This window comes from Myotis daubentonii, chromosome 10 (assembly GCF_963259705.1).
Source record: "Myotis daubentonii chromosome 10, mMyoDau2.1, whole genome shotgun sequence".
NCBI classification, from domain to species: domain Eukaryota; kingdom Metazoa; phylum Chordata; class Mammalia; order Chiroptera; family Vespertilionidae; genus Myotis; species Myotis daubentonii.
The window spans coordinates 84,637,359-84,659,964 of record NC_081849.1 but is presented as its reverse complement, the minus strand read 5'-3'; the positions used below and the strand labels follow the sequence as shown (position 1 = coordinate 84,659,964).

General features: G+C 60.2%; 1 protein-coding gene across 7 annotated transcripts in view; it reads right to left on the bottom strand.

Annotated features, from left to right (window-relative positions):
• Window positions 1–22,606, bottom strand: part of COBL (cordon-bleu WH2 repeat protein) — a 99,028-nt gene that overhangs the window by 17,602 nt on the left and 58,820 nt on the right. For 3 of the 7 annotated variants that reach the window (XM_059655914.1, XM_059655915.1, XM_059655917.1), the window contains 3 exons: window positions 21,690–21,872; window positions 13,055–13,178; window positions 9,156–9,326 (listed from right to left, as the gene is read on the bottom strand). In XM_059655914.1, coding sequence (XP_059511897.1) covers window positions 9,156–9,326; window positions 13,055–13,178; window positions 21,690–21,872 — 478 coding nt within the window. Of the gene's footprint in view, window positions 1–3,497; window positions 5,405–9,155; window positions 9,327–13,054; window positions 13,179–21,689; window positions 21,873–22,606 lie in introns of those variants that run through there. The other 4 variants (XM_059655918.1, XM_059655920.1, XM_059655921.1 and 1 more) reach the window with 3 other exon arrangements.

Sequence of the window (22,606 nt, the reverse complement as noted above, 5' to 3'; positions counted from 1 at the left end):
TCAGGGCAGGCCCAGGGCCTGGGGTTCAGGGTCCGCAGTCTGTAGGCTCTGAAGCAGGGACTTTTATATGTTGTTTCTCTCTCCTCTCTCTCTCCCTCTCTCTCTCTCTCTCTCTCTCTCTCTCTCTCTCTCTCTCTCTCTCTCTCGCGCGCGCGCACGCAGTAAATACTGGGTTCTTACCGCAAGTGCAGCTCACACACCACAGATCTGCCCTAAAGCCCGGCCTGGCGGGAGAACCCAGGGGTTGGGCGTCCACCTAGGAGCCAGGAGCTCACGGTTCCATTCCCGGTCGGGCACAGGCCCGGGTTGTGGGCTCGATCCCCAGTGGGGGGCGTGCAGGAGGCAGCCTGTCCATGATTCTCTCTCATCATGGATGTTTCTCTCTCTCCCACTCTGAAGTCAACTAAAAATATACATATATTTTTTTTTAAATAAAAAGTGCTTACTAAGCAAATGAACAGTGAAAACTCTTTAGAGAATAAAATGCTTAAAAAACAAAAACAAAAAAACAACCGGCCACATTGAGGCTGGGCCGAGCGTGGGGGCCTCCGCTGGCCTGAGGCCGGAACCGAAGCCCAGGCCCTCGGGTCCGCTCACCCCATCTGCCCCTGGCCTCACCTCCGGATGCTGAGCGCTGAGCGCTGGACTGCGCGGGTCCCGGGGTTCGGAGTGCTGGCGTGGGGGGGGCGGGGGGGCGGGGAGGCCGCCTGCTCCAGGTCGAGGACGTGAGGTGCGGTGGCTCCTGGGCTGGCCTCAGGCGGACATCTTCAGGGCCCGCTCGGCTCACCTGTGCCGGGCGCGTGCAGACCCCGAGCTGGTCCTGACCCTGTCGGCACGGGGCCCTCTGCCCGCTCCGTCCCTTCCCCCCCGCCCCCGACTCTGCTCCGCCGGCGCCTGGCACCCACCGGTGGGCAGCACCTGTGTGTTTCTGGTTAAGCCTCACCCAAGAATTTATTTTTTTCCCACTGAATTTTAGAGAGAGTGGAAGGGACGGGGTAGAGAAAGAGAGAGAGACATCGATGAGACACACATTGGTCAGTGGCCTCCTGCACACATGCCCGACTGGCTGGGAGGGTCTGCAACCCAGGTGTGTGCCCTTGACTGGGAACCGAACCCAGACGCTCCGGTCTGCGGCCAACGCTCTATGCCGAGCCGCCCCAGGCAGGGCTCACTGAGCTGGTCCTGAGACCGGCCCACGTGGGAGGCTCGCCGTCCCACCCAACAAACGGTGAGGGTTAAAGGCCCGATGTGCCAAGAGCCTCACTGGCTGGCACCGCGCGTGTCCAGCGGTCCCGTCTCACCCTGCGGTCAGGGGCCAGGTTGGAGGTCTGGGCACACAGGCCCCTGGCCTTTCCCTCTGCCTGGAGGCAGCTCTGCAGTCAGAGTGGGCAGAGCCAGCCCTCAGGGCACAGCCCCCACCGTGTGGCCCGGCCGCCCCCCTCCGTGGGGAGAGGGCCTGGGGCAGCAGCCAGGAGCGCCTTCCCTTCTCAGGACGCTGGTCCCTGGTGGATGCTCAGGGCGCCCCCTGGTGGACGGACTGAGCAGGGACAGCACTGGTCCCCACGCAGCTCTGTCCCGCTCTCAGCTGCTTGCGTGGGGTACACCCTCTGCCTTTTCCGCTGCGCCCTCCCAGCTACAAACGCCCACAGTTTTCTTAGGAAGGAGGAGGAGGTGGTAGAGAGCGTGTGGAGGCAGAATGAACAGGAGGAAGTGAGGACACGTTGAACCTCAGCGCCCCGGGCAGGTGTCGCTGTGGTGAGGGACGGAGCCGGGACTGAGAGCACGGGTGACGCCGAGCCTCCCGGTGAAGCCCGGACCTGCGTCCTCACTGGAGCCTTGAAGTTTGCTTGTTGTCACTTCACCATGGCAACCGCACGCAGCTACCTATTCTGTTTCCCTCCTGCTCCATGTGTGTTTGTTGGGTGATGAAGGAGGTTAACACACACACTCATACACATGTGTACACAGATACACACACACATGTGCAAGCACTCATAGGACCACACACGTGTGAACACCCAGACCACACATGTACACAGGAGTGCATATACCCGCACATGCACGCACAGGTGCACACACATGTGGACACAGAGGACCACACATATGCACATATACATGTCTGTGTAATCACAGAGAGGGGCACATGTGCTCGCACACAGGATCACACATGTGCACGCACACATAGGGACACACAGACTATTGAGAGTGGAGAGGAGAGGAAGGGCCCTGGGGTGGATGAATCCCAGACCACTGAAGCTGGTTGTGCTGCTTCGAGCCGCCCCACTATTCCGGTGACGGGCTCTCCGCCTCCCCTGCGTTCGTAAGACGCAAGCCTACCCGACCGGGGGAAGTGTGTTTTGCGATGAAAAACGTGCGGCTGCAAATGGGCTAACGTCTGGGATCAGGTGACACGAGGTAGGAGCGCTGTGCACAGCAGTATCCTGCCTTGGACCCAAATCCACAGCAGCGGACAGCGTCGCAAACACAGGTGTGACGTGCGAACGCGCCCCCGGGGATGAGACCACACCGGTGAGCAGGCGGCACTAGACGTGGCCAGACCCCGTCACGTGTGGACGGGGAGCGCTCGTGTGCACTAAATAACGCCAGGATCGCCACGTGAAAGGGCCACGGCCCTGTGACCTGAGACGCACACCTTTCCCCACGGCAGGCTCCTCCGTTGTCCCTGCCCACGGGCTCAGGGGGAGAAGGCAGACCCGACCGATCGTAGCTGAAAGGTAATGCGGCGTTAACGTCCCTTGGGCCTTGGCCCCGCTGTGAGCTCCCGGGTCCCGCCCAGACACCGGGCGGCTGGATTTGGGTCTCGCTGCTCAGAAAACGGGGACCACCTCACATCTGTGTCCTTCCAGTGAGCTCTTTTGTTGTTGTGAGTCCTCACCCGAGGATATCTGCCCATTGATTTTAGAGGAAGTGGCCGAGGGAGAGACAGAGAGGAACATCGATGTGAGAGACACACATCGATTAGTTGCCTCCTGCTCGTGCCCTGACCCGGACCAGGGGCAGGGAGGGGCCTGCAACCGAGGTGCGTGCCTTTGACTGGAATCGAACCCGGGGCCCTCTGGTCCACAGGCCGACGCTCTATCCACTGAGCCACACCTTGCTGGCTCGGGCCTTGCTGGTCCTGTACCGTGACGGAGAAGGGACCGTTCTCGTGTCGGCTTATCAGGGGATAAATGACCCACACGGAGCTGGGTTCCAGGCGGAGCCGGGAATGAGAACATCTGAGACGCAAGGGCTTTGAGCAAAAACGAAGCGTCACTGAGCCCGTCAGGTCCCCGAGGGCTCGAACCCCGGTGAGCACAGTGTCTCGGCGTGTGTGACCCCCAGCGTGTCACGCAGCCTGCATCACCCCACCCGGGGGACAGAGACCCCAGGGGGGTCCCAACCACGTCTCGCCCACGGCCACAGCGCATGGGCCAGGGCCCGGGCCCGGGCCTGACGCCCTGCTGCGAGCTGGCTCCCACCCTCACCCCCAGTTCCACGTGTTCCTGCAGGACACCTTCTGCCTCCTAGCCAATCGCTGGGAGCAGTACCGCGCCGCCCTCCTGACTTAGCTGCAGCCCGCGTCCTGCCCTCGTCCCTCGCCTACCGGCCACCCGCGCCAACGCTTGCTGCTGTGATTACACACGAGCGCCTTCCACATTCAATGCCAGGGTCACAAACCCAGCACCTTCCCCAACGTGAGGGACTCATCACCGCCCCTTGTTCAGACTCCCCCTTCGTGACTGGAGGGCGAGGGACCCTACTCAGCAGACGAAAGGTCTTTATTTCGATGCAGAAGACAGACAGGCCCGCTCTCCCTGGCTCTGTGTCCTTGTCATTTCTCTAAGTTCCTGGATGTGTGTTTTTTTCTTCTACCAGCAGGGCACTAGGTTGGTTATATGCAGCTCTAGCTCTGCAAGTCCTAGCCTACACGTCTTTGTTGTTAATTCGGTGTCCGCCGCGGGAATTCCCACCATCGTCATCGCTAACGTTTTCACCGCAATCACCAGGCAACAGTCACAGGCGTGAGAAAACACCAATGCTTTTTCTTACTTTGAGCAGTAACATTAAAAATACACACGCACACACACACACACACACGTATATACTGGGCCTGGCCGGTGTGGCTCAGTGGATAGAGCGCTGGCCTGCGGACGGAAGGGTCCCGGGTTCGATTCCGGTCAAAGGCACGAGCCTCGGTTGCAGGCTCCTCTCCATCCCGGGCCTTGGTTGGGGCTCGTGCCGGAGGCAACCAATCAGTGTGTTCCTCTCACATTGATGTTTCCCTGTCTTTCCCTCTCTCTCCCACTCGCTCTGAAGATCAACGGGAAAACATCCTGGGTGAGGATTAAGATGATACAGACATTTACATTGGAGAGAAACACGGCAGCGTCTCCCGTCCCAGTGACCTCTGCACAGAGACAGAAGTGAGTCTGAGCCAGCACGTCGTCCATCCTCGGCCGGAGGCGCAACAGGGAGACTCCCCGCTGCCCTGCTCCTTGGGGGCCGAGGGTCGCCCTCTCCCTGGGGACGGGGTTCTCGGGCCGAGAGGGCAGGGCAGCACACCTGCCCTGGCCGTGGCGGCCACACCGGGGGCCTCATCACCCTGGTACAAGCCCCCAGGCTGGCATCTGTCAGATGGGGCCGTGGTGTCTTCCTTGCCAGGGGGAGCCCCGGGGGTAAACCCAGGCCGGCCGCGCGCTGTTCGCGCTGACGCCCCGACGCCGGCACTGGCCGCCCCCAGCAAGCCCTCCGCGGGGGGGACACGCGGCTGGGTGCGCAGTGAACGGAGGAGGGACCTCTCTTTCCTCTCTGTTCTTTGCGGGAACGACCTGTGTAGTGGCAGAGGCTCATGGGAAAGCCCCGGACACCCCCAGAGACACTGGGCCCTGCGTGTCTGGGACACACGGGTACCGGCCGCGAGTTGGGGTCCCACAGCTATTTCTGGCCCCCGGTGAGGTGCTGTTTCACCAGGTGGACAGAACGTTTCTACCCACATGGCCTCGCCGGCCGCTGTACGGGCACAATCCAGTTTCAAGGAAAACGGGGAGATGTTCTGCAACGAAGAGCGAACAAGAGAGGGACGAACGAGCAGGAAGTAAAGTAAAGCCAGGCTCTCACAGGAGCAGGTGCAGGACCCGCGACGGGGACATTCGGACAGGCCGACACCGCCGGCCGAGGATTGACACATAAAGGCCTTTGCCGCCTCCCAGGAGCCAGGGGGCCTGGGAAACAAAGCCTGTTGCGATGCGTGTAAGTCCTAAAGGAAGTGCGCCCCGAGCCCCAGGGCCCTGTTCCGGGGGGACGGCGAGTCGGGCAGGACAGCGGAGGTGGAGGCAGGGGCGGCTCCGGCGGCGGCGTCAGAAGCGCTTGGCGTGACTAGGGAATGACGCACAGCAGTAAACTGTGGGGACAAAGGGCAGAGTGTGAGCGCGCCCGGGCACCCCGCCCTCCGCATGCAGCCTCGGCCCCGGGCCTCCCGCGCGCACAGAGCCCCGCCGCGCCCATCGCCCTGGCCCCGGCGTCTCTCCTCCGGCCGCGTCTGCGGAGGGGCTAGAGGGCCGGGACCGGCAGGCACAGCCGCGCCGCCCTCCTCCTTCAGGCCGTCGGACAGAAGTATCTGCCCTCGAGAGGGAACCCTCAAGTCCTTGCTGGCAGAGGCAGCAGCCGCGGGCTGTCCCCGTGGCCACTTTCCATGGTGTAAACGCTCCCTCCTGTCGGTCCCCAGCTGCCAGCGCCAGCGCCAGGGGCTGACGGTGGGGCTGGCCGAATCGTGTGGACTCAACACACGGAACTCAGGCCGGGAGCACAGACACAGGGAAAGGCGGTGACAAGATCGGACGAGGCGCGTTTCCAGTGTTTGTTATCTTTGTTTTTTTGTTATTTTTAAAATTATGTTTTAATCCTCCCCGGAGGGTATTTTTCCATTGATTTTTAGAGAGAGTGGAAGAGAGAGGGAAAGACAGAGAGACACATCGATGTGAGAGAGACACATCAATGGGTTGCCTCCTGCACACGCCCCAACCAGGGCCCTGGGTGGGGAGGAGCCTGCAACCGAGGTACGTGCCCTTAACCGGAATCGAACCCAGGACCCTTTGGTCCGCAGGCCGATGCTCTATCCACTGAGCCTAACTGGCTAGGGCTGCCACCTTTGTTTTTAATACTGTTTATTTAATCGCAAGCTTACATAACTTACTTTTTAATAATGGTCGTGATTTGCTAAGTATAACAGGCTTGTCAAATCCTCGAAAACCCAGCCATCTGTCCCGGTCCCGGGCCCCGGCTGCTCAGAGCTGAGAGCTCAGTGCCAGGCTCTCGAAGGTGCGTCCGAGGAGGGGCAGCCTCTGCTCCCACCGTCGCCACCTCCTTCCATCTCTCCCTGTACGAGCCCGTGGGCCCCGTCCCTTCCTGCTGGGCGGCCGGAGCCCTTCCCAGGGGCAGCGGGCAGCTGTGCGGCCGGCTCCCTCGCAGGGACGGGCAGGAAGCGGTGACTAGGCACAGGACGGGCCCAGCGCTCTCCTGGGCTGGCGCGGCGGCCACCACCTCGGGCTCCACGGGGCCGGGACCAACGGGACGCCCCGCATTGGACTGTGAGCAGCTTCGGGCTGGACCCCTTGGCTTGGAAACAGGCCCAGGGTTTAATCTGGTTCAGATTTTAGAGGACGGCAGGCGACCTTAAAGACGGGTGCCACCTGGAGGGCACCGGCCGGTCCCTGTGCCCTCGCCAGTGCGGGTGCTCACGGAGAGAGCCTTGGGGAGCCTCATCCTCCCGGGGACCCCCAGCTGAGCCCAGGCACTCCCAGGCTGTGTGGGCCAGGCTGCCGGGTGTGAATTGTTATTATTAATCTCACAGGAGCCAACGCAAAGCCGTGTCTCCTGGCTGGAGATGGAGAGTTGGATTCTCTCCTCTGGTTGCCTTAGTTCAGGGTTTCTCTGGGTTCCTCGGAGAAGACGGCTGCTCACACACGGAAAACAATCAGCCAGCGGCCTTCTGGTTGTCACCCGTCTGCCTGAATGCAACGTGCCTCCCAGAACAGGAGACAACGCCCCGTGCTCCCTCTAAAACCACCCTGGCCGGTGTGGCTCAGAGAATAGAGCATCGGCCTACAGACCAAAGGGTCCCGGGTTCGATTTCGGTCAAGGGCACGTACCTTGGTTGCAGGCTCCTCCCTGGCCTGAGCCCTGGTTGGGGCTCATGCAGGAGGCAACCCATCGATGTGTCTCTCTCACATCGATGTTTCTCTCTGTCTTTCCCCCTCTCTTCCACTCTCTGTAAAGTCAATGAAAAAATATCCTTGGGTGAGGCTGAAAAACAAACAAACGAGCCCCATCTTGCAACGACCCTCGGAATGGGCAGCCACGAGAAGACGGGCAGCTTGAGGCTGGTGCAGGACGAGGGGTCGGGTGTAACCTGACAGTCCAGGGCCGGTTTAATTTAAAGCCCAGAGCGAATGGGGGTGCTGTGCATGGCTCTGTGTGCGCTGGCTTTAACCCCCGGGGCCTCCTCGTGGGAGAAGTAACTGAGGACTGGCTAGTAGCCTAACGTGCCTGGTTAGTAGCCTGACGCAACCAACCCGTGCTGCGGATCTTGAAAACAAACACGTCAATGCAGTCAGCAGGACGGGCTCCATGCTCCTGACTTCACAGCGAAGGTTCAAGTAAAATCAAATGCAGGCAGGAAGCAAGCTGGTCAGGAAGTCGTGAGGAAGAGAAACCGGTGCAAGTACCTGGGTTCAGACGTGCCCACGCGGCTGCTGTGTACGCGGCCACGTGTCGGAGGTTAATGTGAAAGCTTATTAATACGAAACGACAAGGCTACAGAGCAAGGAGCCGGGGACCACTGTCCCACTGTCCCACAATCACGCTCAAACACGCCACCAAAGGCCCGCTCACGGCGACCTCCGCACCACGGCTCTGAGCGGTCACGGGGCTTGGTCCCCCTCCTCCCACCGTGCACACGTGCCTGCCAACTCGGACGCCACCGCGGCCCGGCCACGGCCTCCAGGAAGCAGGCAACGCCGCAGGCAGATCGGGCCCAGGAGCTCAGTGCTGCCCGGTGACGGCGGAGCGCGCGCCCTGACCTCCGGCCACGCGGCTCCCACGCGCGAGCGAACGGTGCATCCTGTCTCCTGCGAGCTCACTCCGCGAGAGAGCCAGCTGTGCTTCCGACCGCAGGGCAGTGCTTGCAAACGAGATGCCAGGCTCCGAAGAGTGACAGCCAGACAGAACCGCACCAACCCACTCAGCCACCAAGATGGTCAGGAAACCAGACCCTCCCCGGCCGGCGTGGCTCAGGGACTGAGCGCCGACCTAGGAACCAGGAGGTCAGGGTTCCATTCCCGGGCAGGGCACAGGCCCGGGTTGTGGGCTCCATCCCCAGTGTGGGGCCTGCAGGAGGCAGCCGATCCATGATTCTCTCTCATCGTGGATGTTTCCATCTCTCTCTCCCTCTCCCTTCCTCTCTGAGATCAACAAGAACATATTAAGAAAAAAAGCAAGAGGCCCCCTCCTCCAGCACCGCGTGGGCGCCCCTCACACCTGGAGGTGGGCAGCGCCTCGGGTCTGCGAGGCAGCGACTGGGACGCAGCGGAGGCTGGGCCTGCGTGACAACTGCCCTGGTGGCGGCTGCTCCACGCAGAGCTTGGCCTCTCGGGCTGGGACGAGGCAGACGCCCACGGAGCCTCCGCTCTGCGCGGCTGGACTCCACCCCACACCCCTCCTCCCGGAGCCTCGGTCTCCCTTTCCGCAGAGCGCCAGGACAGGGGCCCCGGGCCCGGGTGCGGATGCCCTGGCCCTCCGAGAGCTGACCACGGCCCCTGTCCCTTGGCCGAGGGCGCTCCCAGCTGCAGGGCTGTGCTGGCGGCGCTGGGGCTGCGATGGCTGCCAGTCTGAGGCTGGTTCTAATTCGAGGAGCACTAGCTGTCCCCACCCACACGGCACCACGCCGGCCGAAGCCTGACCACAACCTGAGCGACCAATGGGTCAAACCGCTCTCTGGGCGCGCACACGGCCCTCGCTGGCGCGGGACGCACCGCCTGGAGCGCTGGGAAGGGAGGAGAGGAGAGGCACAGACACCAGGAGGAGCGGGAGGCGTGGAGGCAGCGACACCAGGCACCAGAGAGGGGCGGTCAGGGCACGGGCACGGGGGCACGTACGTGTGGGTCGCGGGTCCGCGGCCTCCGGAGCAGCGCCTTCCCCGGGGGAGCCGAGGGGCTCGGCCACGTCCGTGTCGGGAGGAGGGTAGGGTGGGGGCGGGGGCAGCACTAACTGGGGAGGCCCCCGAGGCGTGCCTCTCGGAGGCTTTTGTGGCACCTGCCGTCCACCACCTACATGGGATCAAGGAGGGTTATTCAGAGGTCAAGGCAGAGGCTCCCCGCCTGCCAACAGGGGGCGCTGTGCCACCACTCCCCTCACCAAATCCAACCACACCCCTCACCAAATCCAACCTCACCCCTCACCAAATCCAACCACACCCCTCACCAAATCCAACCTCACCCCTCACCAAATACAACCTCACCCCTCACCAAATCCAACCTCACCCCTCACCAAATCCAACCACACCCCTCACCAAATCCAACCACACCCCTCACCAAATCCAACCTCACCCCTCACCAAATACAACCTCACCCCTCACCAAATCCAACCACACCCCTCACCAAATCCAACCTCACCCCTCACCAAATACAACCACACCCCTCACCAAATCCAACCTCACCCCTCACCAAATCCAACCACACCCCTCACCAAATCCAACCTCACCCCTCACCAAATACAACCTCACCCCTCACCAAATCCAACCACACCCCTCACCAAATCCAACCACACCCCTCACCAAATCCAACCTCATCCCTTAACAAATCCAACCTCACCCCTCACCAAATCCAACCACACCCCTCACCAAATCCAACCTCACCCCTTAACAAATCCAACCACACCCCTCACCAAATCCAACCACACCCCTCACCAAATCCAACCTCACCCCTCACCAAATCCAACCACACCCCTCACCAAATCCAACCTCACCCCTCACCAAATCCAACCACACCCCTCACCAAATCCAACCTCACCCCTCACCAAATCCAACCACACCCCTCACCAAATCCAACCACACCCCTCACCAAATCCAACCTCACCCCTCACCAAATCCAACCTCATCCCTTACCAAATCCAATCACACCCCTCACCAAATCCAACCTCATCCCTTAACAAATCCAACCACACCCCTCACCAAATCCAACCACACCCCTCACACCCCTCACCAAATCCAACCTCATCCCTCACCAAATCCAACCTCATCCCTCACCAAATCCAACCACACCCCTCACCAAATACAACCTCACCCCTCACCAAATCCAATCACACCCCTTACCGAATCCAACCACACCCCTCACCAAATCCAACCTCACCCCTCACCAAATCCAACCTCACCCCTTACCAAATCCAACCACACCCCAAATCCAACCACACCCCTCACCAAATCCAACCACTCCCCTCATTATATCTAACTGGAACTCCCCTCACCATATCCAACCACACCCCTCACCAAATCCAACCACTCCCCTCATTATATCTAACTGGAACTCCCCTCACCATATCCAACCACACCCCTCACCAAATCCAACCTCACCCTTACCATATCGAACCACTCCCCTCATCATATTCAACTACACCCTCAGCAAATCCAGTCTCACTCAGCACCAAACCCAATCACACCCAGAACGGAATCCAACCTCACTCAGCACCAGAACGGAATCCAACCTCACTCAGCACCAAAGCAACTCCATCTAGAACCAAAGGCAACCACACCCGGTACCAAGTATAACCACACCCTGGCCCGAGTTTAACCTCAGTCGGCACTACATGCCCTCACTCCGGCTCGGACACTGCACGGGCCTGGGCACCCCCCGCGGCCCAGTATGAAGGGTCCTGCCCAGGGGTAACCGGTCTCCAGCAGCGTGGCTACCTTTTAAACGCTGGGCTTGAAACCATTCCTAAAGCCCCTGACATCGCCGTCCAGGTCAGAGCACCTTGTTTTATTCCTGAGCGTGTTCCTGGCTCACAGGTGGCTCAGTGCACTGCTGCGGCCTCTCCACACCCCCACCCTGCTCTCAGCCACCGTCTCTGCCACCTGCGCCACCGGCAGCCATGCCGGGCCCCGCTGCGAAGGGCCGCCTCTCGGAGCATCACCACAGCCCCCTTTCGCTGCTTATCCATCGGGAGCCACTCACACGTCTCACGAGAATGGCTCTCTCCTGGTCATGACAGTTTCTAAGCCAACGACTTAGCCTCACACACGGTGTGGATGCCTCCTGTCACAAGTCCCGCTTCATCACGTCCTCAAAAATGCTTTCCTCACGCTCTAGAGTTTAGACCAGGGGTGGGCAAGCTTTCTGACTCAAGGGCCACAATGGGTTCTTAAACTGGACCGGAGGGCCGGAACAAAAGCATGGTGGAGTGTTTGTGTGAACTAATGTAAATTCAAAGTAAACATCATTACAGAAAAGGGTACGGTCTTTTTTTTTTTTAGTTTTATTCATTTCAAACGGGCCGAATCCGGCCCGCGGGCTGTAGTTTGCCCACGGCTGGTTTAGACTCTTAATGCTCCTGATCCAATTGTTGGTGAAAATACGGAGCATCATTTCTTTATCAAGAGACAAGCCTATCTGGCCTGCTCCCGGTTACAGCTCTTTAGACGTGAGGAAATGGACTTGCCCGTATCTACCCATCACTGCCCCCATCGAAGGTGCCCATTCTCGAGCCCGGGCGGCGTGGCTCAGGGGTTGAGCGTCAACCTATGAACCAGGAGGTCAGGGTTTGATTCCCGGTCGGGGCACAGGCCTGGGTTGCAGGCTCCATCCCCAGTGTGGGGCGTGCAGGAGGCAGCCAGTCAATGATTCTCTCTCATCACCGATTTTCTTCTCTCCCTCTCCCTTCCTCTCTGAAACCAATGAAAGTTTATGTAAAATAACTAAGTCGAGGTTGCCGTCCCTTCAGGAAAAGGCAGCGTGGGGGGGTGGGGGGCAGGGTGGGAGGCTGGAGGTTTCTTTTATGAGCTACTGAGCATGTTCTCTTTAAATCGGACAGTAGTTCCCTTTGGGAAAGAGGATGAACGGACATGAAATACAGGCCACTGCTCCTTCGGCGCGCGATTCCCAGGCGCGGCAGGCCCAGCCTCGCACAGAGGGGCATTCAGGGGCGCTGACACCCCGCCAAGGCGCCCGCGCCCGCCTCGCACGCGGACAATGGCCACTTGTGCCGGGAGCCCGTTCCCCGCGGTCAAAGGCAAATTGTGCGGGTGACCGGGGGGCGAGGCGGCATCGGGGGGCCACCTGACAGCCTCTCGGGGCTCCCTGCACCTGCAGCCGGGGCGCCGGGCACCCGCCCCCGCCCACTCCGCTCCCCACAGAGGGAATGTCAACCCGGGCGGCGCGGGAATAAACGCACCCCCGCCGTGCAGGGACCCCGCCGCTCTCCCACGCCCCGTCACGCGCGGGGCAGGTGCGTGACCTCACAGGGCTCTGATTCACCCCCTTCCTCTGGGCTCTGCTTCCTCAACTATCAGGCTCTTTGCTGCCTGTGGAAAAGGTGTGTCCGTGGGGACAGTGTCACGCAAGGTGTACGACTGAACTGCTGTCACCAGAGATACGATTTCTCAGCACCCGGCCTGCACGTCACCCTGAGAACACGCCCTCCTTCCTCAGAACACGGGTCGCTGCCCACTGTCACCGAGTCCTCAGCTATCCTTGGCCTGCCCACCATCCCGCCTTCCGCACGGCACACACGCCTGTTAGCTTACACACACGCCTGTTAGCTTACACACACGCCTGTTTGCTTGCACACACGCCTGTTAGCTTGCACACACGCCTGTTAGCTTGCACACATGCCTGTTAGCTTGCACACACACACGTCCACTCCAGACTGTTTATTTCCCAGCATCCTCACGTTAGCGCTCATGTCCCGTGTTAGGGCCGCGCGAGGGGGCGGCCGTGGGTTAGGGCCCCGGGATGCGGGTGCACAGGTGCGGGCACAGCCGGCGCGCAGCGGGCTCACTCACCCATCGCGCTCTTCCTGTTCTCCTCGCGGTCCTCCGTGCGCAGGGGCACCAGGGGGCTGGGCGGCGGGGGCGCCGGCGCCCGCCTCTTCTTCCTCTGCAGGTCCATCTGGGAGCCCAGGGACATCTGGGGGCACAAAGGACACTCAGTGTCAGGGCGGCTCTGGCCGGCACGGAGCTGGGGGTGCCCATGGGGGGAGCCAGCTTGTGGGACACGGTGTCCCCGGGAGGGCAGTGCAGGCTGCCGTGTCCCCGGGAGGGGCCTTGGGGTGGCCAGGGAAGCTCACAGACGCCCCCCAAGACCCCTCTGCGCTCGGGGCTGTGCCCATCTCTTACGGGGACGCCTGACAAAGCCAGAAGTGGGGTGACGTCTCAGCACAGCGATGAGAAAGGGCCCCTCGCCCTCCGTCAGCGGCCAAGGAAAACTGCCCCTCCAGAGGCTGTGCGAGCGCTGCCCGGTGGTGCCCGCGGCCGAAGCACCGAGTAACACCCATCGCCTTCAAACTTTATTTTTTATTTAAAAATATGTTTATTGATTTGAGAGAGGAAGGGAGAGGGAGAGAGAGAGAGAGAAACATCAATGATGAGAGAGAATCATGGATCGGCCGCCTGCTGCACGCCCCCCACTGGGGATCGAGCCCGCAACCCGGGCCTGTGCCCTGACCGGGAATCGAACCGTGACCTCCTGGTTACTACGTCAACATTCAACCCTGAGCCAGGCCGCTGGGCTCCACTGCTGTTCTTAAACTCTCTTTTCCTGACGGTTGATGACCGAGGGGATTGGAAAGAATCATGAAAATCCCTGGCTGTGAGGAAGCAAAGGGAAAGGTAGACGACACCCCCTCTCCGAGGTGCCCTTTGCAGTGAGCAGTGCGCAGACGTGACCAGCGGGCGAGACCGAAAGGGCAGAGGCCGCCCGGCGGCGACGAGCCGGGGATGTTTGCACAGCGCAGCCCGCTCATGGAGTCCCAGGCGCAGGGAGGCGGCGAGCGGGATTTCATTCCGAGTTTATCCGAGGGCCTCGTAAAGGTCAGGCACCGGAAGGACGCGAGAAATAAGAGGCAGCTAATCCTCAAACACACGCTGCTCCGACTGCAAGTGTGTGTGTGGGGGGGGGGGGCGGGGGGGGGGAGCGGCGCTCCAGCACAAACGGTGGGTGGGAAACGAGGAACACAGGCCATTTCCTGTGCCCCCAGCATCGCCCGGGGCCACCCCGTTATCTGCACCCGAGGGGTTCCTGGGCCCGGGATGTTTTCACAGGCTCCACGTGGAGCCGTCAAGCCAGTTGGTGTTGGCGAAGGAAGTCGCTTCCCAGACCTCCTGGGCCCTCCCCTTCCTGCAGCCTTAGCGCTGCTCCCCGGGGAGTCTCCCCTTTGCTTTTGCATATTTTGGGACGTAAATAAGACCTGTTCTTGGCTGTTGGTGGCAAAAGGAATTCATGCAAATCTGTGACTCGCCACCCCCCACCCCCACCCCGCGTTTTGTTTATTGCCTAAGCAGGCAGACTTTCTTTTTTGTTGTTGTTAATCCTCACTTGAGATATTTTTATATTTTTCCATTGATTTTTAGAGAGTGGAAGGGAGGGGGAGAGACAGAGAGAAACATCGATGTGAGAGAGACACATCAATTAGTTGCCTCCCACACGCGCCCCAACCAGGGCCGGGGATCTAGCCTGCAACTGAGGCATGTGCCCTTGACCGGAATCGAACCCAGGACTCTGCAGTCTGCAGACGATGCTCTATCCGCTGAGCCACACTGGCAGGGCCAATCTGGAACATTTGAAGGTGAAGTGACACCCGTATTGTTTACAACTCGGACGCAAAGGCAGCTCGGCGGGGTCCAAAACCACGCACGCAGCTCGTCGCTGGGTTTGCCCTGCGCCTCTGCCAAGACCCGGGCAGTCCGGGAGCAACTGTGGGGCAGGTGAGCAGGTGTGTGGGCAGTGGGCGGAGCCGAAACACGCAGGAGGCAGCTCCAAACAGGCAGCCCCCGCCGAGCGCCCGGCAGCGGTGCGCAGGGAGTGGCCGTGCCCGCAGTGAGGGCCGGGCTCCCGCTGCCCGAGGCTGAGCCCCGGGGTCCGACCTGCCGAGTGGATGGACCTTCCGCACCGGCCCGATGGGAGCAGCTGTCGGCTCAGTAGTTGCTCCCAGAGAACAGGGCTGCCCGGAGGACGGGCACCTCCTGGCACCGGCCCCGGCGGCCTCATTTCCTGACAGAGGTCAGGGGAGGAGCAGCCTGGTCCCATGGGGCTCTGCCAGGTGCTCCCGCTGCAGTTTCCTCCCCGACCGGCAGACGGGGCCGCGGAGAGGCGCAGGGAGCCTGTAGCACGAGAACGGCCTCCCACGCGCCACCGACCGCGAGCCTGTTTGTCCTCCAAGATATCTAGAATGTAAGCGCCAGTCTCCCGTAGCACACGCGTGACTTCCCTGCCAAGGACGGTACACGAGCGACGTCACCCACTGCACAAGTTCTCTCCACTTGAGAATCTCCGCACGCAGACCCTGCAGCAGGGGTGGTACACACCTGCACACGCTCCCCCTGCACCCGCGCACGCTCCCCCTGCACCCGCACACGCTCCCCCGGCACCTGCACATTCTCCCACCTGCACACGCTCCCACCTTCTCCTGTACATGTGCACCTGTCTGCACCCGCACACGCTCCCCCTGCACCTGCACACACTCCCACCTTCTCCTGTACATGTGCACCTGCCTGCACCCGCACACGCTCCCCCTGCACCCGCACACGCTCCCCCTGCACCCACACCCGCTCCTCCTGCACCCGCAGCCGCTCCCCCTGCACCCGCAGCTGCTCCCCCTGCACCCGCACCCACACCCGTTCCCCCTGCACCTGTACCCGCACCCGCTCCCCCTGCACCCGCACACGCTCCCCCTGCACCCGCTCCCCCTGCACCCGCACCCGCTCCCCCTGCACCCGCACACGCTACACCCGCACCCGCCCCCCTGCACCCGCACCCGCCCCCCCTGCACCTGCACCTGCTCCCCCTGCACCCGCACACGCTCCCCCGGCACCTGCACATTCTCCCACCTGCACACGCTCCCCCTGCACCCGCACATGCTCCCCCTGCACCTGCACACGCTCCCCCTGCACCTGCACCCGCTCCCCCTGCACCCGCACACGCTCCCCCGGCACCTGCACATTCTCCCACCTGCACACGCTCCCACCTGCACACGCTCCCCCTGCACCTGCACACGCTCCCGCCTGCTCCTGCACACGCTCCCCCTGCACCTGCACACGCTCCCCCTGCACCTGCACACGCTCCCCCTGTACCTACACAGGTTCCCACCTGGACACGCTCCCCCGGCACCTGCACACACTCCCACCTACACCTGCACACGCTCCCACCTTCTCCTGAACACATGCTCCTGCCTGCACCTGCACTTGCTCCCCCTGCACCTGCACACACTCCCGCCTACACCTGCACACGCTCCCACCTTCTCCTGTACACGTGCACCTGCCTACGCTCCCCCTGCACCTGCATACTCTCCCCCTGCACCTGCACACGCTCCCCCTGCACCTGCACACACTCCCGCCTACACCTGCACACGCTCCCCCTGCACCTGCACACGCTCCCCCTGCACCTGCACACACTCCCGCCTACACCTGCACACGCTCCCACCTTCTCCTGTACATATGCACCTGCCTGCACCTGCACACACTCCCACCTGCACCTGCACAGGCTCCTACCTGCACGTGCTCCCCCTGCACCCGCACACGCTCCCGCCTGCACATGCTCCCACCTGCACATGCTCCCACCTGCACCTGCACTGGCGCCCGCCTCACCACACCTTCTCCTGCACAGGTGCACAGGATGCACAGTGCAGGCTGGACCCTGTCTGTGTCCCAGACTGCACAGCGCCACCTGCTGGCCACTGGCTCCCTGATCCCAGATACCAGGCACCAGAGCTGCCTGCAGGGAGGGGCCAGGCAGCCGTGCCCTCTCTTCCTGGCAAGCCTGGTGCTGCCCTGGGTGTCAGGAAGGTAAGGGCAGCGCCTATGTCATGAGCACGCTGGGAAGAGGGACTTAGGTGAGATGACATATATAAGGTCTCACACGATGCCTAAAACACAGCAAGAATGGAGCCATTGCTGGGGCCGCGCCTTCACTTTATTTAATACTAGGGCCTGGTGCACGGAGTCGTGCACAGTGGAAGGAAATTAATTAGAAGAAACATTTTAATATCGCTGTGTGTCCTCTCTATAACAGAAGTGTCCACCAAATTCACGATCGACAATGACAGATCCAAACACACGCGTGTGACTGGCACCAGTGAGAGCTTTATGTGTATCGTGCAAGCGCAAGTCAACTTAGCCTTTTATAGACATAGAATACATTTGCTTAATTAGACCGGCTTTCTGATGTAGCTAAACTTTTTTCAGCCCAGTGAAGCACCCCAACTTCTCTTTCAGGTAATTGTCAGCAGCACAGCAGTAAATATCAACACGAAGCAGATTATTATTATAGATCACGCAGGGAGAACAAAAGGTGAAATATTTAACTGCAGCCGTGTCTGACTATATTCTGTGCAGTGAGAAAACCTGAAGTCACTTTCAAGGTTCACCATTTCTTCCTTCTGTTCAGTCGGGGCAAGTTTCTAAGCTTTCTAAATATCCGTTTTCCAGCCAATTAAAAGAAAATAGGATTCTACCGAGTCTCCTATCTACCTATTCCAGGACTTCTGTGAGGATCAAATGATATGAGGCACGGGAAAACACTTCACAGACATTTGGTTAGTGTGAAATGTTCGCACCTGGCTATGAAGAAACAGCAAGGAGGCTAGTTGCTAGGGAGAGGAAGCCGGGCGTTGCTACGTGACGTCATTACCCAGATGGAGGGAAGGACACTTAGCATATTAGCCATATATATATATACATATTTTTGTTGATTTCAGAGAGGAAGGGAGAGAGAGAGAAACATTAATGATGAGAGAGAATCATTGACCAGCTGCCTCCTGCACACCCCACCCTGGGGATGGAGCCTGCAACCTGGGCCTGTGCCCCGACCAGGAATTGAACCGTGACCTCCTGGTTCCTAGGTCGATGCTCAACCACTGAGCCCTGCCAGCTGGGCTCAGGTGACTTTTCTGAGGAGGAAAGTCTCTAGAGCAGCAGTTCTCAACCTGTGCGTCGCGACCCCTTTGGCGGTCGAACGACCCTTTCACAGGGGCGCCTAAGACAATCCTGCATATCAGATATTTACATGATGACTCATAACAGTAGCAACGTTACAGTTATGAAGTAGCAACGAAAATAGTTTTATGGTTGGGTCACAGCATGAGGAACCGCATTTAAAGGGCCAGAAGGTGGAGAACCGCTGCTCTAGAGCTTGGAAAATCTTTACACGGAGCAGACCTTCTCTCCCTGTGATGGGCCCGCATTCAGAGCAGGGAGCGAGTGGTCTGGAGGGGTGGTTCTCAAAGTGGGGCTCACCTGGGGACCTGCTGAACTACAAATTCTCAGGCCTCTGACCCCTGGCCCCTGACCCCCCAGCGTGGAGCCAAGGAAAATGTGTGCCAACAAGGCCCTGGGGCGATTCTGATGCCGCTCCAGCGTGGAAACAGTGACCCGGCAGGCAGCGCCCTCACGCGTGTAACATGTCACTCCCAGATGGACGGTCCACGGAAGTGACACGAGGGCCGCGGTCCTGGGAGGAGGGGAAGATCCAGCACAAGAGACGCGCCGCCTCCCGGACCAGCGCGGCGTCCCGGTTCCCCGCGGTCTCTGCCGACGGGCTCTCTTGCAGGACAGCACTCGTCCCTCTCACCAGGAGCTCTCTGAAAAGAGCTTGCAGAAATGACCGCACTAGCGACCAAACACGGGAACACACGCGGGAGCCGGCACCCACACGGACACGACACGGCTAACAAGTTCCAGGGGAACCGGGACACGGTGGCGTTACCCGGCCCGTGCGGCCGGAATAAGTGCATACTGAGTCTTCATTCTAGCTGATAAGGAAAAAGTCTTTAAAACGTGAAGACGTGGCCCCAGCCAGTGTGGCTCCATGGTTGAGCGCTGACCTAGGAACCAGGAGGTCAGGGTTTGATTCCCAGTCAGGGCACATGCCCACGCCGCGGGCTCGATCCCCAGTGTGGGGCCTGCAGGAGGCAGCCGATCCATGCTTCTCTCTCATCATGGATGTTTCTCTCTCTTCTTCTCTGAAACCAGTGAAAATATATTTAATAAAATAAAGTGTGACAACCCGAGCCCGCTCATTTTCTTATGAGCCAGCGCGTCCGCGGGAGCCAGCCTGCCCTCTCCCTGGGGACCCTGCGCGGGGGCCGCCGCGGGGATGAGGCTGCCGGAGGAGCGTCCCTGGGCAGGGAACGGACGCTCTTCCCCAACGGCGACGGCAATGCATTCTGGGTTTCTTTCCCAGAAATTAGTCCATAATAAGTAGCTTTCATTTAGGGAGAAACAAAACAAAACAAACAAATGTGTTCATAGCAAATGACTCCATCGAATCCATATGCCCTTCGTTCATCAGCTTCACAAGGGAGGTGGTCTTCATGAGCCAGTTCTCTGCTCATTCTGTGCCAAACACACAGACTTCGGCCCAGCGCTCCCGGCAAACACACAGACTTCAGCCCAGGGCTCTCGGCAAACACACAGACTTCAGCCCAGAGCTCCCGCAAACAGCACGGACTTCAGCCCAGAGCTCCCGGCAAACACACAGATTTCAGCCCAGCGCTCCCGCAAACACACAGACTTCAGCCCAGCGCTCCCGCAAACAGCACGGATTTCAGCCCAGCACTCCCGCAAACACACAGACTTCAGCCCAGCGCTCCCGGCAAACACACAGACTTCAGCCCAGCGCTCCCGCAAACAGCACGGATTTCAGCCCAGCGCTCCCGGCAAACACACAGACTTCAGCCCAGAGCTCCCGCAAACAGCACGGATTTCAGCCCAGCGCTCCCGCAAACACACAGACTTCAGCCCAGAGCTCCCGCAAACACACAGACTTCAGCCCAGCGCTCCCGCAAACAGCACGGACTTCAGCCCAGCGCTCCCGCAAACACACAGACTTCAGCCCAGAGCTCCCGCAAACAGCACGGATTTCAGCCCAGCGCTCCCGCAAACACACCGACTTCAGCCCAGCGCTCCCGCAAACAGCACGGATTTCAGCCCAGAGCTCCCGCAAACACACAGACTTCAGCCCAGCGCTCCCGCAAACACACAGACTTCAGCCCAGCGCTCCCGCAAACAGCACGGACTTCAGCCCAGAGCTCCCGGCAAACACACAGATTTCAGCCCAGCGCTCCCGGCAAACACACAGACTTCAGCCCAGAGCTCCCGGGACCGCGAATGGGAGCAGGAGCACTGAGCAGAGAACCTGGGGTTCTGGATGGAAAACACGCAGGATCCTCACCCTGCAGAGGGCGCCCGGTTCCCCTCCAGGCCCCGGGGTGCAGCTCGATCCCCAGTGGGGGGCGTGCAGGAGGCAGCCGACCCATGATCCTCTCTCATCACTGATGTTTCTCTCTCCCTCTCCCTTCTGCTCTGAAGTCAATAACAATATAATTTTTTTAAAATCTGAGGACGACACCGTCTCTGGGAAGAACGTTTTGGAGAGTGACAAGGTCTTGCTTCTCTGTCCCACATAATGTGCTTCTGGCACGTGGTCCTGTTGGTGGTGGCATCGCCCCCGAAGCGGGGGTGCAGTGTGAGGAGAAGACCGCACGCCGTCTCCACGCTGCCGGGGGCGCTGCCTGCGGATGCCCGTCACGGGCGGCTCTGTCCGCCGGGAGAACTCAGCTCCTGCGCCCGCCGGAAGCACGCCCCACCCTGGCCACCCTGGCCACCCTGGGGTGTGGTGGCCGCCACGGCCCACCCAAAGGGGGATGCGTTGGAAAACAAAAACTTTCACTTTAAAAAATGTGTGTTTTTTCTTATTGATTTCAGAGAGGAAGGGAGAGGGAGAGAGAGATAGAAACACCAATGATGAGAGAGAATCATTGATCGTCTGCCTCCTGCACGCCCCTCAGTGGGGATCAAGCCCCACAACCCGGGCACGTGGCCTGACTGGGAATGGACCCGTGACCTCCTGGTGCAAAGGTCGATGCTCAACCACTGAGCCACACCGGCCGGGCAACTCTCACATTGTTTACAGCGTCACATTCCAAGTTACTGTCCAACAGTGTCCTGCCCCCAGAGAAGGGGAAGTTCGATATTCCCAGCCAGGTCTCCCTAATGCTTAACTGGCGGGGGGGTGGGGTACAGAAAGATTGGGGACCCAGGTGCTGCCGTCTGCAGGTAAGGACAGCCCCGTGCGCAGGTGTCACGGGGCTCAGAAGGTAAACATAGAAAAGGGGGCTCAGCAAACTCAAGGCCCGCCCCCCTCCCCAGCAAAGGTGACATCACACAGAGCTGCCCAACAGGCACACAGGTCCGTGTGGCCGTGACTCTGAGGCATCGGGCGCACCCAGTCACAGCGTGTGGCATCCCTGTCACCATGGCTGTTCCTCTCTCTCTCCCTCCCTTCCTCTCTGAAATCAATAAACGTATATTTAGAAAAATAAAAATGAAAACGCATATAAAAAGTTCAGACGCCCCTGGAAGACACAGGACACTTTAAAAAACCTTGGCCACCTTTACAACAAAAACAGCACGCGCCCCTCCCTACCTTCTCCGATGCCTTGTCTGGCGCGGGCGGCCCCGCCCCGGGCAGGGACGGAGGCGGCGGGGCCCGGCGCTTCTTCATGTCGGACTTGACGGACACCCCCGAGATGCTGCTCAGCGAGAGCGAGGGGCCCAGCGTGATGGAGCGGGAGTTCACGGACGGGGAGTTTGGCGTCGTCAGAGAGCCCTGTCGGGGAGACAGACGGACACCCCATCAGTTCTGTGTGCCTTCTCCCCACCAGAGCTCAGACCTGAGCGCCAGGGCCCACGCGCGTCGCCTCCATGACCTGCTCAGGTTATCTGCTCTAAACCCAGACAACCACGCGACGGCGTGGCACCCGGACGCTCACAGCAAACACGCAGCGGAGACCACCGCGGACGCACACGACGTGTGCTCAGAGCCCAACCCGACCCCCACAGATTCTACCATGTAAGTCTATACTGAACCCTGCCTTTCCCTTTCTGTTCCTGATGTTCTCGTTTTTTCTTTTTTAAAAAAATATATTTTATTGAATTTTTACAGAGAGGAAGGGAGAGGGATAGAGAGTTAGAAACATCGATGAGAGAGAAACATCGATCAGCCGCCTCCTGCACACTCCCTACTGGGGATGTGCCCGCAACCCAGGTACATGCCCTTGACCGGAATCGAACCCGGGACCCTTCAGTCCGCAGGCCGACACTCTACCCACTGAGCCACACCGGTCAGGGCCTTGTTTTCTTTTTTTAACCTCCTAGGGATGTCCTCCCAGTGGTTACTGTCCAAATCCTCTCCGGGGCCGCTCAGCACCGACTGCGGGGCCTCCGTGCTGCCTCCAAAGGACTCACGGCGGGAGCGTCACCGTGTGAGCCTCGCTAAAGGCCGCCGCTGACGCAGCCTCCTGCGTGTAACTACAGACCCCCGGCCTGTCACGGGCAGCAAAC